Source organism: Monodelphis domestica, chromosome 1 (assembly GCF_027887165.1).
Source record: "Monodelphis domestica isolate mMonDom1 chromosome 1, mMonDom1.pri, whole genome shotgun sequence".
Classification (NCBI taxonomy): domain Eukaryota; kingdom Metazoa; phylum Chordata; class Mammalia; order Didelphimorphia; family Didelphidae; genus Monodelphis; species Monodelphis domestica.
The window spans coordinates 166,509,468-166,526,981 of NC_077227.1; the positions used below are offsets into that span (position 1 = coordinate 166,509,468).

Here is a 17,514-nt window from a genome sequence, read left to right on the forward strand (position 1 = left end):
TGATGTTTCTTAGGTAGGGTGTTAATTCACTCTGTCTTTTTCTTTAGCCCAAGGCCTCTTTTAAAATTCTAAGTTAATTTTTCAGCTACACCGTTTTAGCTGTTAATAATTTAGATTTTGTGTTTATTTAATTGTAAAGGCTTTTTTTTTAACACTTTAAAAGTGTTACTGGTGCAAGTAGGTTTAATTTGCTATAATAAGATTTCACTTTTCTACAATTCATATCAGATCATTTAAATCATCCAGATTAAAGCTGAAAATCAAGAAGAAAGAAAAGACCCTATAGACATCAAAATAGATTTTACAAAGGTCTTGTACCAAGCTTTATGAAATTCTGTTGATAGAAGGCAGGTTAGGTGGCTGAGTAGATTGAGGGCCAGGCCTGAGAGGTCCTGGGGTTAAAATGTGGCCTCAGGTACTTAGTTGTTTGACCCTGGGAAAGTCACTTAACCCCCATTACCTGGCCCTTATTGCACCAATGGTTTGGAACCAATGCACAATATGATTCTAAGATGGAAGGGTAAAGGTTTTTTTTAAATATATATTTTTAAATTCTCCTTATAGTTGATCTATTCAGTCCACTCTTCCTCTTCCTAAGCTTATAGAACTACATTTAGTTTTCCAGCTCTCAGATTAGAAAAACACTTGTTTCTTATTTGTCAGATTGTGAGATAGGTGACAAAATCTTTTTTTTTTTAATTATAGTTATCTGAGGCTAATTAATTCACACAAAATAACCTTCCCGACACATCTAGCCACTGAGGACATACCATATTATAACTAGTTTATAATAATGCCACTTAATCATCAAGAAAAGTTTAAGAAGGTTGAAAATTATATAGAAGTATATTTTTAATGGAAAATTTTGCAAAGTTTTGGTCCTTTAAAAAAACAAATAATTATCTGGAAAATTTACTTAAATTGGCTTTCTTTTCCCTGTAAATGAAGTGTTGTTACTGTATTTTGAGTCCTTTAAAATAGATCACTATAGATGTTATTAGCAAAATGCTTAAACTAAGCTCTTTAATTTCTTTTTTTAGTTCTTTTTCCAGTTGTAGTAAAAGTACAGAAATTTAACACTAAATTTCAAACACCAAAAGAAAAATTTAAAATTCAAAAAAGATGTTCTCTTTCACATAATATTAAACTTCTAAATACTGATTTTTGTTAGACGAAGAGAGATTGCAGAGAGAGAGCGTCGAGAGCGTGAACGCATTAGAATGATTCGCGAACGGGAGGAACGGGAACGCTTACAGAGAGAAAGAGAGCGACTAGAAATTGAAAGGCAAAAACTAGAGAGAGAGAGAATGGAACGTGAACGCTTGGAAAGGGAACGCATTCGAATTGAACAGGTGCATTCAGTAAAGCTTTTCATATTTGATAACTATTTGGAAGTAAAATTTACTTTGCTTATAGCAATCTAATGTTAGGACTTAAATTCAGCTGCTGAATATTCAGTAGTAGGGATCATTTCAATGACAATAAAATACTTATATAGTTGTTTGGCAAACTGGAAGTGATAGATCTCTGTAGCAACATGTCCAGATAATTTGATAATCTGATTATGGGACCGAGGATACAGTTGGAAATCCACATTCTGTCATTTTATGATCTCTTAAATTTATGTCTTAGTAAAATTAAGTATCGATGATCATATTGGAAGAGAAGAAGGGTTCTTTTCCATAAACAAATGCTATCAAATGTGACACATTTTGGATTCCATTTAGCTACTGATATTTTAGCCAAATGAAGTTCATAGGCACAAGGTAAAAACCTTTCACTTTAAAGTGATTTGCCCCAAATCGCATATTAATTAGTGGTAAAACTGAAATTAGAATTCAGATCCCTTAAACTCGTACTTTTAACGTTATTTTGTGCAGCCATTATATTTTGCTTAATTTTACCTTTTCTGTTTGTCACCTTCTCTTTTAAGGAGCGTCGTAAAGAAGCTGAACGTATTGCTCGGGAACGAGAAGAACTACGAAGGCAACAACAGCAACTTCGCTATGAACAAGAAAAAAGGAATTCTTTGAAACGTCCACGTGATGTAGATCATAGGTAGTTCCTTGCTTTCTTTTTGACCACTTAAGTATTTCCTTTATTCCCCTTTATTCCAAAAGTTAGACAAATAGGAAGTGGACCAGAATGCTAATACATTATTTCTGTATACTTGAAGCAAAAAGTAGCAAAATAATCCAGCTGTCCTGAGACTGACTGTTAACTGTGGTGTTTTGTACGTGCTGACACTATTCAGTAGAAAACTTATTTTTATTTTACAAGTATACATATTTTAACCTACCAAAAAAAAGAATAGTTAAATATAAAAAAGTTATTGTAATGGTGACAGGTGGAAGGAGAGAATTAGTTGAGTAAATAATCCTTGGAACACTGACCCTAATAAAGAAAGTGGTCCAAGAACTGGAAGGTTTGAGAACCACTGGCTAGAGAGGGCCCACAATTCCTAACTGAAGACATCACTATTTTAAGTGGAAGGATTCTCTGTAGGTAACATAAAGAAAATCTAATATTTAGAAAATGAGGAAAATCCTTTGTGAAATGTTGGGCTCCTATGTTTCAGGTTTATATATATCTATATGTTTATATACATATATACTTTTCCATTTTATAATGAACATTTAACCCAACATTTTTCTCTCCCTACTCCTCACAAGGCGAGATGATCCTTATTGGAATGAGACTAAAAAACTGTCTCTAGATACAGATGCACGATTTAGCCATGGATCTGACTACAACCGTCAGCAGAACAGATTTAATGACTTTGATCACAGAGAAAGGGCCCGATTTCCTGAGGGTACAGCAGTACAGTCTTCATCTTTTGAAAGGTAGGTTTGGCTTAATTTGTTGGCTTAATTTTTCAGTGTACAATCTGTTTTAACTGTTGTTGATTTTGTTTGAGTATGTTTGTGTTTAATTAAAAGATATGACAGTATTTAGTATATAGGAATTGCTTTATTGCCTAATGAGAATATGATGTAGTATTTGAACTAAATTAAACAGATTGACTAACAAGTAATGGGATCATGGGTCATTTTTTTTATCCAGTTGAAAAGTGAATGGCTGTTATGCTTTTATGACTTTTTTTTGAGGGGGGGAAGAATGTGGTGTTTGTCAGTAACTGTGTATTTCAATTTCTCTTGAGTACTGAGAATAAATTCTTTGGCCAAAAAGTATATTTGACTTAGTTTGAGTGGAAATGGTCAATTATGTATATTATGATAATATTACTTTTTAACAATAGTGGGTTTAGCACTAAGTTAATTTTTAAAGAAGGCGATGTAGGTTATATGATGAATTGAGACAAAGCAGCAGTTATTTTTGGTGGGGGTGAGGGGGAGAAAATGAATATATTTCTATGGGTGTGTTTAGTTCTTACTGGGCAAGAAAAATTGAGATATTTGACTATTTTAAAACTCAACAGGCGGGAACGCTTTGTTAGTCAAGGTGAAGGGAAAAAAACACGTCCAACTGCACGAAGAGAAGATCCGGGGTTTGAAAGGTACCCCAAAAATTTCAGTGATTCCAGAAGAAATGAGCCGCCTCCACCAAGAAACGAACTTAGAGACACGGATAGGCGAGAAGTACGAGGAGACAGAGATGAGAGGAGGACAGTAATTATTCATGACAGGCCTGATATAGCACATGGCAGACACCCAAGAGAGGGTGGTCCAAATCCTCCAAGACAAACTAGTTGGAAGAATGAAGGTGGCATGAGCACCGAAAAACGGGACACAAGGTATTCTGCTGTAGTTTCTAATATTCAACTAGATTTGTTTCTCTAATAGAATTAGCACTTGCTTTTCAACTTGATGACCAAGATCCTTATTGCAAGTTTTTCTTTAAGGGGTGAAAGACCAGAGAGATCAGGAAGAGAAGTTTCTGGACACAATGTAAGAGGCGCTCCCCCCGGGAACCGAAGCAGTGCTTCTGGTTATGGAAGCAGAGAGGGAGAAAGAGGAGTGTTAGGCGAAAGAGGAAGTGGGGGACAGGTGAGTGTCTTCTCATTTTACTTATTATATTTGTTTATTTTCCATGGTTACATGATTCATGTTGTCTCCCTTCCCCCTCCTGGAGTTGACAAACAGTTCATCTGGGTTATGCATATATTATCACTCAAAATCTACTAACCATATTCATTTTTATAATAGAGTAATTTTTAAAAACCAAAACCCCAAATCACACACCCATATAAGTAAGTGATAGATAAATCATATGTTTTCTTCTGCATTTCCCCTCCTACATTTCTTCCGTTAAGTGTGGATTGCATTCTTTCTCATAAGTCTCTCAGTAGCAAAATCTATTACTGTCATAATGGCTAATCTAGTAGATGTGAGATGTTGTTTTGATTTGTACTTCTCTAATAAAGAGGCATTTAGAACATTTTTTTCATATGCTTATTGATATTTTTGATTTTTTCATCTGAAAACTGCCTATTCATATCCCCCCCTTTTTTCATTTTATTTATTTTTAGATTAAATTAAAATTTTGGGGAGTGTCTTTATAAATTTGGTATGAATTCTTTATGTTTAGATTGCTTTTAAATTACAGCATGACCCTACATAACCATACCCTAACTAGCATTATTTAATTGAAATTGTAAAAATTAAATCAAATTCTGCTGCAAAACCCTGCTTTAATATATTTCATTTATTCTTTAAGTTCTTTAAAAATGAAATATCCCTCATGCTCTCTCCTATTATGATTTTTTTCTGGAATAAGTTAATGACCATCATGACCTATACTGAGTTTTATTTTTAAGAAACTTCTACCTATAAAGAAATGTGTTACAATCAATTGTGTAGGCATAGTGTTATTACATAGGGAGATACTCTGATTATTTCTCCCACTTAGATAAATTAGATAAAAATCATGTTAAATTTGTTCTCTATATTTACCATGCTTTGGTGATGGGACCTATATCTTAAAACTCTTAAAAATTAACAATCATTTTGTAGTGTTACTGTATGTTTAAAGATTAACTTGCCTTGGAACAATTAAAAAAGTCTTTGCGAGCAGATTTTAAAGTTTTTATTATTAGGCTTCCATAGCCCAGAAAGTACAAATGCTGTATTTCCACATCAGACATCCCAAAGTTAAACAAAGAATCACTCATGCTTTATCTCAGTACTTTATCTTAGGACTACAGCCTCTGATTGTAGTATGTTCCCCTTGAAATATTTGATGGTTACTAAGAGTTTTGAAATCTACAGGGAAAGAGCAAAGTCTATGAATCACTGGCAGTTTTGAATGTCTGCTAGCTGTGTTGGGAATGGGCACATGCTTTGAGATTGCCTAGTTTGAAATGCTGATGGTATCTCTCTCTTCAACACCATTTTATGTAGCTTTGGTACATTATTGACCCAGACCATTTAGGGCTTTAGTTAAGGAACAGGTGGTGGTGACACATGAAAGGTAAAGCAAAGGAGCTCTATTTTATTATATACTACTTTCTGCTTATCATTTAGAACTTTTCTTTAATATTTGGTGCCTTAAAGGTACATCATAGCAACTAACTTGGCAGTACTGGCATGACTTTAGTTTTCTTTAATATACTTGCTTTCAGCATTATTCTGAAGATCGACATGTGGTTGAACGTCATGGGCGTGAGACAAGTGGACCAAGAAAAGAATGGCATGGCCCAAGTTCTCAGGGCAGTGGATATCATGACACAAGGAGAATGGGTGATGGCCGGGGAGGAGCAGGCATGATACCCCAGCATACAAGGTAAAATAACTTAATAATGATTTTGTGTTTTGTGTCAAATATTGTTGAGCACTGACTGTGTATATATAGTACATTTCTGCTAGCTCTTTTTTGGGGAAAAATAAAAAAGGAACAAGGGTGTTTATTTCTTCCCACAAATTATATTTGTTTAAAAAAGTACTTGTTTTTGTTGACTTTCACTTTAAAGAGTGAATGTTTAGGGGGAGTGAGTCCACTGGCTCAGTGGATTGAGAGCTAGGCCTTGAGACCAGAAGTCCTTTGGTCAAATCTGGCTTCTGGCTTCTGACACTTCCTAGCTTTGTGACCCTGGACTTCCTGCTCTTCTGCCTTGGAACCAAAACACAGTATTGATTCTAAGATGGAAAGTAAAGGGGTTTTTTAAGTTTCTTTTTTTTTTAGAGAATAAATGTTTATCCATAGAAGAGTATTCTTCTACAACTTATTAAAGGGAAGAAAAAGTAGAAGTCCTTTACTTTAAAAAGTAGAAGCTTTATCATTTTGGAAATTCCTAGAGCACACAAAAACAACTTACTTAACTAGATTATCATTACAACCTATGTGTGTAAGTCAGCAGGATGATCAAGAACTAGCCTCAGTTCAGATCCAGGAAGACTTCTGATAGATATTGACTGTATGATATGTAACTTATAGAAGCTTTCAGTGCTCTTAGCAGTTCTTCAAGACTATAACTTGCTGAAAATGTGCCACTCTGCATTAGTAGAGAGAGTTGCCTCATTTGGGAGCTCCCTGTACTAATGAAATCACAAGTCTCGTCCTGATCTGGGATACTGTCTCATCTGCCTGTATTCGTAGAATCTTAGAAATGGAAGGGACTTCAAAGGTGGCTAATTCAATTTGTGTGTTCAAATAAGAAACGTATGATATTCAACAAGTAATTATCTAATCCAGCCTTAGCTTATAGACTGATAGGAAGAATCAAGTTGGCCTTGACACCATTTGTAAATCTTAAGCATTAGGAAGTTCTTCCTTAAATCAAACCTGAATGTGTGCCTTTGCAACTTTTATCTAATGTTCCTAGTTCTGTCTACTGGGGCCAGTCCAACAAGTCTAATCCCTCTTCCTTATAACATCTCAAAGTTATCTCACCTTTGTCAGACACATCTCTCCCTTTTTTTTTTTTGGTCACTCTTTAGTGAGCAGAACTCTGACCTTCCTGGTTCGAGATATAGTACTTGTCAGGGCAACTTAATATTGTATTAGCTTTCTTTTTTTGACTGCCATTGTGACAGTGATGACTTAAGAAACTTTTAATACACTTTAATCCCCTCATTTAAAAAAAATGAGCTGCTTTTTAGGGTCATTCCACTACCTTGTATTTGAGAAGTTGTCTTATTTTTTTTTTTGAAAATTTTATTTAATTTGTCAATTTAGAATATTTTTCCTTTCTTACAAGAATCATATTCTTTCCCTCCCCTCCTCCACTCCTTCCTGTAGCCGACACAATTCCACTGGGTTTTGCATGTGTCCTTGATCAAGACCTATTTCCATGTTGTTGGTGTTTGCACTGGAATATTCATTTAGAGTCTACATTCCCTAATCATATCCCCATTGACCCATGTAATCACGAAGTTGTCTTTTCCAAACTAAAATTTTGTTTATGTAACTAATAATGCTTATCTTACTAGATTTTAGCTCAGTATTATTGATAATAATAACTTGTTGAAATATTTCCAATTGTGTTGATTTCATACTATGTTATACTCCACTGAGACCAAACTGACTATCTCACTATCAGTGTCTTTAAAACCAAATTTAGCATTTCCTTCCCCACCATAATCTCAGTTTTAAATTATTTCTCAATTTAATAAGTGGCAACATGATGTCATAGAGAACTAGGCACAAATCGGGAGTGCTTGAGTTCAAATCCTCCTTCTGAAGCATATTGATTGTGTCCTTGGGCAAATCAATAAGCCTTATATAACCTTTTGATGACTCTTTAAGGCTATAAGCCGCCAAGAAGATGCTGTGATAGGTTTTGGTACAGGGAATTCCTTAAAGGAAATGCCCTATTAGTGAAATTATAGGTGTCTGTCCTGCCCCCTACCTCCCTAAAAATAAATCAAATCAAAACTCTCCAACCTGGCATTTCAAATTTTAAGGTCTTTTTTATAAACTTGCCACATTCATCCAGCTGCTAGGCTCGTTTTCCCCAGAACTCTCCATTCTGTCTAGCCTCATTATTTAATGTCCTACAAGTGCACTGTACTTGGTTTTGGCTTGTACCTCTTCTGTCTAAATCTTTCCCATCTTTTTAGGGTCTAGCTTTCATGACAATCTCAACCATAAGGCATATTAAATCAAAAACCAAATATTTCACACCTTACTTAGCTTTTTCAAATGTTTCAAACATTCATTTTAGCAATTATTTAAATAGTACTTTAAGTTAAAAACCAAGTGGAGATCCAAGTCACATTTGTTTTATATATTCTTTGGTTCCTGTATTAGCTGCTTAATTTCTGAATATATGTATGCATCATGGATACATTCTTAAATAAACATGTTTTTATTGTTGTTTTCTCCTATATGATCTTTAACACTTCTTTTAAAAATTTGTTTCCAGTAACTCATCACCAATTAATAGAATTGTGCAGATAACGGGCAATTCTATGCAAAGAGGAAGTGGCTCCGGATTTAAGCCATTTAAGGGTGGACCTCCGAGAAGATTCTGAATTCAGCTGCTTGACATTGTTTCAAGATAATTTATTAAAATCTCTTGTAAACTTTTAACAGACAAGTCAGAGGACATATGACTTACCTAGGAGTTTAGTCAAACTCCTTTTTTCCCCCTTTTCTTTTTTAAAAACATGATTGCTTTCCTCAATTTGAGAAGGTATTTTCATAGTTATGTTGTAAATTTAAATAGTTTTGTGTATCTTTTGAACATTTTTTTCCTTGCAGCACTAGAGTCCCATTCAAGAGGCAAAGAAAAATTGGAATGGAAACCATTTTGTTTTAACACTGTGTGAATATGAAGAGTAGTTTGCAACTGTGTAATAGTCATTTAAGTTACCAGCATTAGCTCTGTGGTGTCAGGCTTTAGAGTTAGCTACTTTGTCACAAGATACATATTTATGACCTCCGTTTTGAAGGTTATACAAGCTAAGAAAAACATCTGCTGTCTAATTTGTAGAAAATAAAATTGTTCCTTGCATTTCTGAGTATTATGTAACCTATTTTTGCAGAAGGTACTGTTACATTAAGTGCATCTGTGTATCCCGGTAAAAATATTCCTTTTTGAAATAAACCTTCATATTCTGTATAGTTGCTTAAGTGTTGAACATTTTTAAATACACAATGAATGTATTTGTTTGAGTTTGTGTGGGAATATATAGTAGTAAGTATAATGAGGCCTTGAGCTATGAATGGAATTTTTGCTGAATTTGTACCAATAAGTTTGTGTCTGGATAATCAACCAGGAAACTATTATCTAATGGGTAAATTCCATCTCTCAGAATTGTTTCCCATGTTCCCAACTTTGTTGAGATGTAGAAGAAATCCATGCTTGAAATCAGTGAATCCACTTGAGTTTTATATGTAGGAAGAATTTGCTGCCTTTGGTAAAAAAATAAAAATTCACACCTAGAATTCTATGAGTCTTTGTGTTTCCACTTTTAGGTCAGCATCACAATGTCCTACTGCACTAAGATAGCCAAACCCCAAATTATGGTAGATTACTAAAATTTACTTTAAAAACTGGTTTATCTTCTTAGGAATTAGAGCTACCACCCAAGAAGAAAGCAATTCAGTTCATCCAAAATAGAATGTGATGCAACTTCACAATTTTGCTTTTCTAGCACCACTACTCTCACTCATTGGAAATGTATTTTGATGTAGAGGAAGGAGTCATTCATTTAGAATCCTGTTGGTTCTGCCTCTAATTTCCAACATAAAGCACTACAAATAATGGTAAAGGAAGAAAAATCCTGTATCTATAAAAGATGTGTGTGGAAGGTGACATTTATAAAATCTTAGCTTTTAAAATTTCATCACTTTAAACACTAAGCAAGGGCAGGTGGGTGGTTCAGTGGATTGAAAGCCAGGTGTAGAGACACGGGAGGTCCTGGGTTCAAATTTGACCTCAGACACTTCCCAGCTGTGTGACCCTGGGCAAATCACTTGACCTCCATTGTCTCAACCTTACTTATCTTCTGCCTTGGAACCAATACATAATATTGATTCTAAGATGGAGGGTAGGGAGGGGTTTGAAAAAACACAAGCAATTGATAATAGACCCTTTTAGATTCAAAATTTCCTATATTAATAAATTCCTATATTATTCCTAATATATTCCTATATTAATAAATTAAAAATAAGACAAAATTATGCAGAACCTGTGACAGATGAAAAGAAACAAATCTTGATTCCTAGATCTATGTCAGTTTCCTCCCTTGACCACCCTTGACCAAGATTGCCTCTCAATCTCAGTAAAAATACATTTTGGCCCATAAAACCCAGACCTCAGCAAGATCTTCCTGATTAGTCCAGTCGCCCTCCTCTCTGCCTTCAGCTTGGGTGCTGTTGCTGTATTTAAAAATATGAACTCTTTAAAAGTATTCCAAACTTTCCCCCCACCCCCTCTTTTTTTAATCCTCATCTTTTGACTTAGAGTCAATACTGTGTGTTGGTCCCAAGGCAGAAGAGTGGCCAGGGCTTGTCCGAGGTTAAATTTGAACCCAGAATCTCCTATCTCTAGGCCTGGCTCTCAATCCACTGAGCCACTTAGCTGCCCCCACCTATTTTTCGAGTTTCCCTTGACACCTCAACTGAAGAGTTAGGCTTCCTTCTCTTCCTGTTTCCTGATTGCTTCCTACAAAGATCTCCCACATTGGTAGTGTAGAGGACAACCCTGGCACTGACTTTGCTGAGAAGTCCCTTTTCCTATTGCCTAAGGGCTTCAAGTGTAATTTCTAGATCATTCTGGTGCCAACCTCAGGGTTTGTGGATTTGTCAGAGCTAGGCACTGTCTCCCGTTCAGGCAGCAGCCTTGGCCAAAATGACCACATTCAAATGTTGAAATCCCAACAGTAAAGAAACTACGTGTGAAGCCCTATAATGTGGTGTTTGCAAGTGTTGCTTTGGGTTTGGTCTCAGCAAAAAATGATGTGCAAAATCTGAAATGTATTTCAAGGTTGAATTTAGTCATTCCTTTTATGTTTATTTCATAATTCTTTTTAAAGTTATTTTTTATTTTTGGTTCTGAATTCCTCTCTCTTCCCTCTCCCCCCATTGAAAAATTACGAAAAACAAAACTTATTGCAAATATATATTGATGCGAAACAAATTCTTGCATTAGCTGTCTTAGAAAAGAAAGAAGCAAATAGGTTTCTGTGTGCTCTCAATCCATCATTATCTGAAGATAAACATGAGTCCTTTTGAGGCTTGGTTGATTATTGTGTGATTCAAGTTCCCTAGTCTTTCAAAGTTTATTATCTTTACCATATTGTTATTGTTTAAATTGTTTTGGTTTCACTCGTTTCGTTTTGCATCATTTCATGCAAGTCTTCCCAAACATTTTCTACTTTATTCCTAATATGAAAATAAAGCATCAACTTTGTGCATATATTGTGTATATCATTGTTAATGATTTTGAAAAAATATTTCACAAATCCCAGTGATTTTATCGCCTTGTTTTTTATTGTAAATTTATCAAAAACATGATTGAATATTAATTTAATGAACTAAGATACAGCATAAAATTTTATCGTGATCTTGACATTTTCAAGCACTTCAAAATGTTTTCTCCTGAGTTTTTGTGAGACTTGTCTTTGTGTTTAATCATTCCTTTGTTCTTTGCTTATTTACCATCTTTGTCTCAACCCCTTTGCATACATGTTCTTTAGTCTCTGTTCTGACCCTTTTCTGACTATTGCTCATTTCATAAGTTCATTTAGCTTTAATTATTCCTAACCTGATGTGGATCAAATCATATCTCTCAAGTTCCACTCCTTTAATCACCTGATAACCTTTTGGACTTGTCTGCTTGGATGTTCCTTGCTCAAGAGGCTTCATTGGCTCCCTATTTTGCCCATAAGCTAAAATATTTTCTTGGTTGGGTATTGTAAACCTTTCAGAAACTGGCTCCAGCAGACATTTTCAGGAATATTTCTTATTTCTGCCTTACATGTCCTCTGCTCCAGCTAAAATGGCTTTCTTGGCTGACACTCCATCTCTTAATACCTTTTCACTTCCCTCTGCTGCCCTGATGCCTGGAATGCCGTTCCCCACAACAATTGCTGCTCTCTGAGAACTTATTTTTACAAACTGGGCTGAGCATGCCGGTTCTAGGAGATCACAAACTTCTTGAGGGAAGATTGTTTTCCTAGTTGTCTTTGAATATAGGGACCAGTGCCTAAATTGAGCCACTTCTGTTAAGTCTCTGAGCTATCATTGTTTTTTTTTCTTTCAACCCTTATCTGTCTTGGAATCAATACTGAGTCCTAGTTCCAAGGCAGAAGAGAGAAGGTTAGGCAATGGGGGTTAAGTGACTTGCCCAGGTTCACATAGTAGCTAGGAAGTGTCTAAGGCCAGATTTAAAACCAAGACCTTTTCTCTACTCACTGAGCCACCAATCTACCCCCAGAGGATGGACATTTTAATCACTAATTTCAGCACGCCAAATTGTTTTCTAAAACGGTCATACTGATATACAAATCCACTAACAATATGCTAGTTTGAATGCCAACAGTTCCTCCAGCTTGACTATTCTATGTTTGCCCTCTTTGCCAGTTTACCTGGTCTGAGGTAAAACCTCAGAGTTGTGTGGCCAGAGTGCCTGTCCTGGAACCATGAAATCTCATTCAAATCTGGCCTCAGAATTGCTAGCTAGGTGAACTTGGGCAAGTTACTCTACCCTTTTTGCCTTGAATGTCCTTATCTATAAAAGCTGGAGAAGGAAATGGCAAACACTAGTACAGCATTGGTGAACCTTTTAGAGATTGTGTGCCCAAACAGCAACTTAAAGCTGCCTATGAGTCCCCTGCATTACGCTTGATGGGAGGAAGGAAGCACTTGCATTGGGTGGCTTTGCCAATATGTCTCTATTATCTATCAAGAAAACCCCAGATGGAGTCATGAAGAATTAGACATGAGAAAACAAGGCTGTCTCACTGATTTATCTCTCATTTTTTTTAAACCATTACTAGAACATTTTGATGACTTACTTTACAGTATAGTTTGAAGTCTGGAAGTGCTGTTAACTCTTTGTCTATCCATTATTTCCCTTGATGATATTCGAAACTTTTTCTTTTCCCTTTTTTTTCCTTTTTATAATGCTTTATGTCTCCCCATCTACATGTAGAAACAGTTTTTGGTGTTTTCTAACATTTTGAGTTCCACATTCTCTCCCTCTCTCCCCTCATTCCTGAGGTGGTAAACAATTTGATATTGGTTATTCATGTGCAGTTATACACAGTATATTTCCATATTTGTCATGTTATAGAAAAAAACATAAGATAACTCATCAAGAAAATAAAGTGAAGAATGGTCAGCTTCAATCTACATTCAGACTATGTCAGTTTAATTTGGAGGTGCAGAGAAAATTGGAAAAACATTGCTTCTTTATGAGTAGGCCAAGCCAATGTAATAAAAATGACAGTTCTACCTAAACTAATTTGCCTATTCAGTGTCATACTGATCTATCAAAAGTTATTTCTAAGAACTAGAAAAATAATGAAATTCATCTGGAAGAACAAAAGGTCAAGAATATAATGAAAAAAAAAATGTAAAGGAAGGTGACCTAAAATTTCAGGCAACTGGGTGGCTCAGTGGATTGAAAGCCAGGACTTGAGATGTGAGATCCTGGGTTCAAATCTAGCCTCATTCCTAACTGTGTGACCCTAGGTAAGTCACAACCCCCATTGCCTAACCCTATCTGTTCTGCCTTGGAACCAATACACAGTATTGTTTCTAAGATGGAAGGTAAAGGTTTAAAAAAAATGCTAGATTTTAAATTGCACCATGAACTGGTAATCATTAACAGAATTTAGTATTGGCTAAGAGTGGTGGAGCAATGGAATAGGTTAAAAACACTATTGTAGAAAATGACCGTGGTCATCTAGTGTTTGATGAACACAAAGATCTAATTTTCTGAGAGAACTCATTATTTGACAAAAACTGTAAAACGTGGCAGAAACTAGTTGTAGATCAACCTCTCATATACCAGCATTTGGTCAAAATAGATATGACTTGGACATAAAAGGATGCTTTCTTAGACATTAGAAAATTAGGGGAGCATGGATTATTTTTTTTTATTTCTCTCCTTCATTTGTGCTTCCCCACTACCCCCAAAAACTCAGCTAACAACTGATGGATTGGCTTGGGAGCATAGATTATTTCACCTGTCAGATCTATGGATTAGTAAAGAATTTATGATCTAATGAAAGCCTTATGAGATATAAAATGGATCATTTTGATTACATTAAATCTTTTTTAACAAAAACTAATGCAACCAAGATTAGAAAGAAAACAAAACATGGGGAAATAATTTACATGTTATTTTTCCAAAAGAATATGATTATTTTAATCAAATTTTATAAAATCAAGTTCTATCCCTTTGACAATTTGGTATTGCATTAAGAAATTGTAAATTAACATTGGTACTATTATTTTTTTTATCAGATTTGTAGTATTCATTCAAGAACACAATATTCCTCCAGTTTTTCAAGTTTTAAAAACTTTTTAAAAGACCATTTTCTAATTTCATCTATAGATGTATTCTGTGTGCTTTTGTTGATGCATCCTATGCTTTTTGGAGAAGGCCCTTACAGACTTTTCACTATGTGGAAGATGCCTTTGCTTCTGTGGCCTCTTACCCCAGAAAATCTCTCTACCTCTTAAGCCCTCTTTTCTAATTGTTGAGTTCTTCTCTGAACATCCATTTTTAGAAAGTATCCAGGTTAGCTATGCTCATTTCTTTGTCTTGGCTATCTCTTGACTTTCTTGGCTTTCTATCATTTCCTTAGTTGTTTCCTGGCTCCCTCCACTGCTTTTCAGCTCTCCTTTTCAAGTTATTTTCTATTCCTTGAGGGCAGAGAATTATTTTCTTTTTTGCCTTCTCAGCACTCAACACTGCTTAGCAAATTGTCAGCTTTTTATTATTAAAAGCTTGTTGACTGGACTCATTCTCAGTTTGGTTATTCTGCCTTTATGACTGAACAAATCATTTTCATTCTTATGGTTGGCTTCCCAAATGTAAAATCAGGATGACAATTTTTGAATTTAGTTGTGTCCTTAATACACTTTCCAAGGCCTTGCCTTAAACTGTAATTTAAAAAAAAATCATTTCTGCCCTGATTTTGTTTTATTTTGTGCCTTCTTCAAATAAAGATGAGTATGTAAAATTCACAAGCAATTTCATTGTCTTCATTGTTATTTTTCTGGTCCATGGTAACAAAATAAGTGTTCTAGTTTGTTCCAAGTATCAACATTTCTTTTAAAAGTTGAGACAATTCTTAGGAAGTTCTTTGATGGCCTGTTGGATTTCTTTTTCTGATATGGGATTATTTAAGAAATCTATTTCTTCTTCTGTTAGTCTAGGCAATTCATATTTTTGTAAATGTTCATCCATATCACCTAGGTTGGTATATCTATTGCCATATATTTGGGCAAAGTAATTTTTAATGATTGCCTTAATTTCCTCTTCGTTGGAGGTGAGGTCCCCCTTTTCATCCTAGATACTGTTAATTTGCCTTTCTTATTTCCTTTTTTTAATTAGATTGACCAGTACTTTGTCTATTTTGTCTGTTTTTTCAAAGTACCAGCTTCTAGTTTTGTTTATTAGCTCAATAGTTCTATCACTTTTGATTTTATTAATTTCTCCCTTAATTTTTAGGATCTCTAGTTTGGTTTTCTTCTGGGGGTTTTTAATTTGTTCATTCTCAAATTTTTTGATTTGCATTTCCAATTCATTGATCTCTGCCCTCCCTAATTTGTTAATATATGCAGCCTACATGCAATTTTATTGGGTATTACTTGTGTGTTTGATCAAAACCTATTTCCATGTTGTTGGTGTTTGCATTATGTGAACTTTTAAAACTACTCCACCCTACTTAGGGGAAGATAAAGTTGTAATCTTCTGATTGAACAATGTAGGTACTTAGCTCTCACCTTATAGTGAAGCTAGAACTTTAAGCTGTCTGTTTTTAGATCTAATACAAAAAGGTTTTAAGTAACTATAAAGGGTAAATTAATCACAAAAAGGTAAAGTAACTCACAAAAGGTGAACTTAACAAAAAAGTGTTAAGTAACTCTAAAGATATAATCAAATCAAAGAAGGTGAGAACTAAACGTATGGGCAGTCCTGGAGAAAAAGCTTTAATGTGATTGGTAGATGTAAAAATTTAGAGGAGGAGAGACAAGGATGAAAGGTCTATATATTTGAGATTTTGGGGCCCTCAAGGACTCTCTCTTTCCCTGATTGGCGGTAGAGAGTTAGCTGAGAGCTGCGTGCTGAGCCGTTTGGCATCTTAGCATGGCTACAAGCTATTGTCCGGTTTGGTGGTGAGATTCTGGCTGAATTTTCATCCTTTACTTTTGAACTTTTTCCTCTCAGAAGACTCTAATCTTCTTCAGAGACATGGAGGTGGTGAGATTAAGACTCCCCCTGGCATAGGCCAGGTAGGAGAAATCCTATATCCTCTTTCCTCCTTCTCCTTAAATTCCTTCCCTCTATATTAATTAAATTACCGTAAATTTCCAGACTGACTTGGAAAATTTATTTGGTGACCATTTAAATCTAGATTTAAAGTCACAACCCTAAAATTATCTGACAATGAGGATGTTCATTTAGAGTCTACATCCCCAGCCATATGCCCTTGACTCATGTATTCAAGCAGTTGTTTTACTTCTGTTTCTATTCCCACAGTTTTTCCTCTGAATGTGGATAGTGTTCTTTCTCATAGATCTCTCTGGGTTGTTCAGAATCACTGCATTGCCACTAACGGAGAAGTCCTGTACATTCAATGGTACCACAGTGTACAATGTTCTCTCTGTGAACAACGTTCTTCTGTTCTGCTCCTCTCACTCTGCATCAATTCCTGGAGGTCATTCCAGTTCACATGGAATTCTTCCACTTTATTATTTCTTTGAGCACAATAGTATTCCATCACCAACATGTACCACAATTTGTTCAGCTATTCCCCAACTGAAGGGCATCCTCTCATTTTCCATTTTTTTTGCCACCACAAAGCGCAGCTTTGAATAATTTTGTACATGTATTTTTCCTTATTATCTCTTTTGGGTACAAACCCAGCAGTGCTATGGCTGGGTCAAAAGAAAAAGTCTTTTAGTGCCATTTGGGCATAGTTCCAAATTGCCCTCCAGAATGGTTGGATCAATTCACAACTCCACCAGCAATGCATTAACGTCCCAACTTTGCCACATCCCCTTAGGCATTCATTACTTTCTATTGCTATCATGTTAGCCAATTAGCTAGGTGTAAGGTGATACCTCAGAGTTGTTTTGATTTGCATCTCTCCGATTATAAGATATTTAGAACGCTTTTTCATGTGCTTATTAATAGTTTTGATTTATTTAACTAAAAATTGCATATTCATGTCCCTTGCCCATTTATCAATTGGAGAATGGATTGATTTTTTGTACAATTGGTTAGGTATTTATACATTTGAGTAATTAGACCTTGGTCAGAGTTTTTTGTTATAAAGATTGTTTCCCAATTTGTTGATTCCTTTCTAATTTTGGATGCATTAGTTTTGTTTGAACAAAAGCTTTTTAATTTGATGTAATCAAAATTAT

At 35.2% G+C, this 17,514-nt stretch overlaps 1 protein-coding gene across 6 annotated transcripts in view; it reads left to right on the forward strand.

The window, feature by feature from the left end:
* SLTM (SAFB like transcription modulator) overlaps positions 1-9,348 on the forward strand; it is a 41,113-nt gene extending 31,765 nt beyond the window's left edge. For 3 of the 6 annotated variants that reach the window (XM_007479665.3, XM_056809300.1, XM_007479667.3), the window contains exons 15-21: positions 1,172-1,352; positions 1,934-2,058; positions 2,673-2,843; positions 3,440-3,754; positions 3,851-4,007; positions 5,582-5,742; positions 8,324-9,348. In XM_007479665.3, coding sequence (XP_007479727.1) covers positions 1,172-1,352; positions 1,934-2,058; positions 2,673-2,843; positions 3,440-3,754; positions 3,851-4,007; positions 5,582-5,742; positions 8,324-8,432 — 1,219 coding nt within the window. In that variant the 3' untranslated portion in view covers positions 8,433-9,348. The remainder of the gene's footprint in view (positions 1-1,171; positions 1,353-1,933; positions 2,059-2,672; positions 2,844-3,439; positions 3,755-3,850; positions 4,008-5,581; positions 5,743-8,323) is intronic. The other 3 variants (XM_001377567.5, XM_056809305.1, XM_056809317.1) reach the window with 1 other exon arrangement.
* Positions 9,349-17,514: the final 8,166 nt, after the last annotated feature.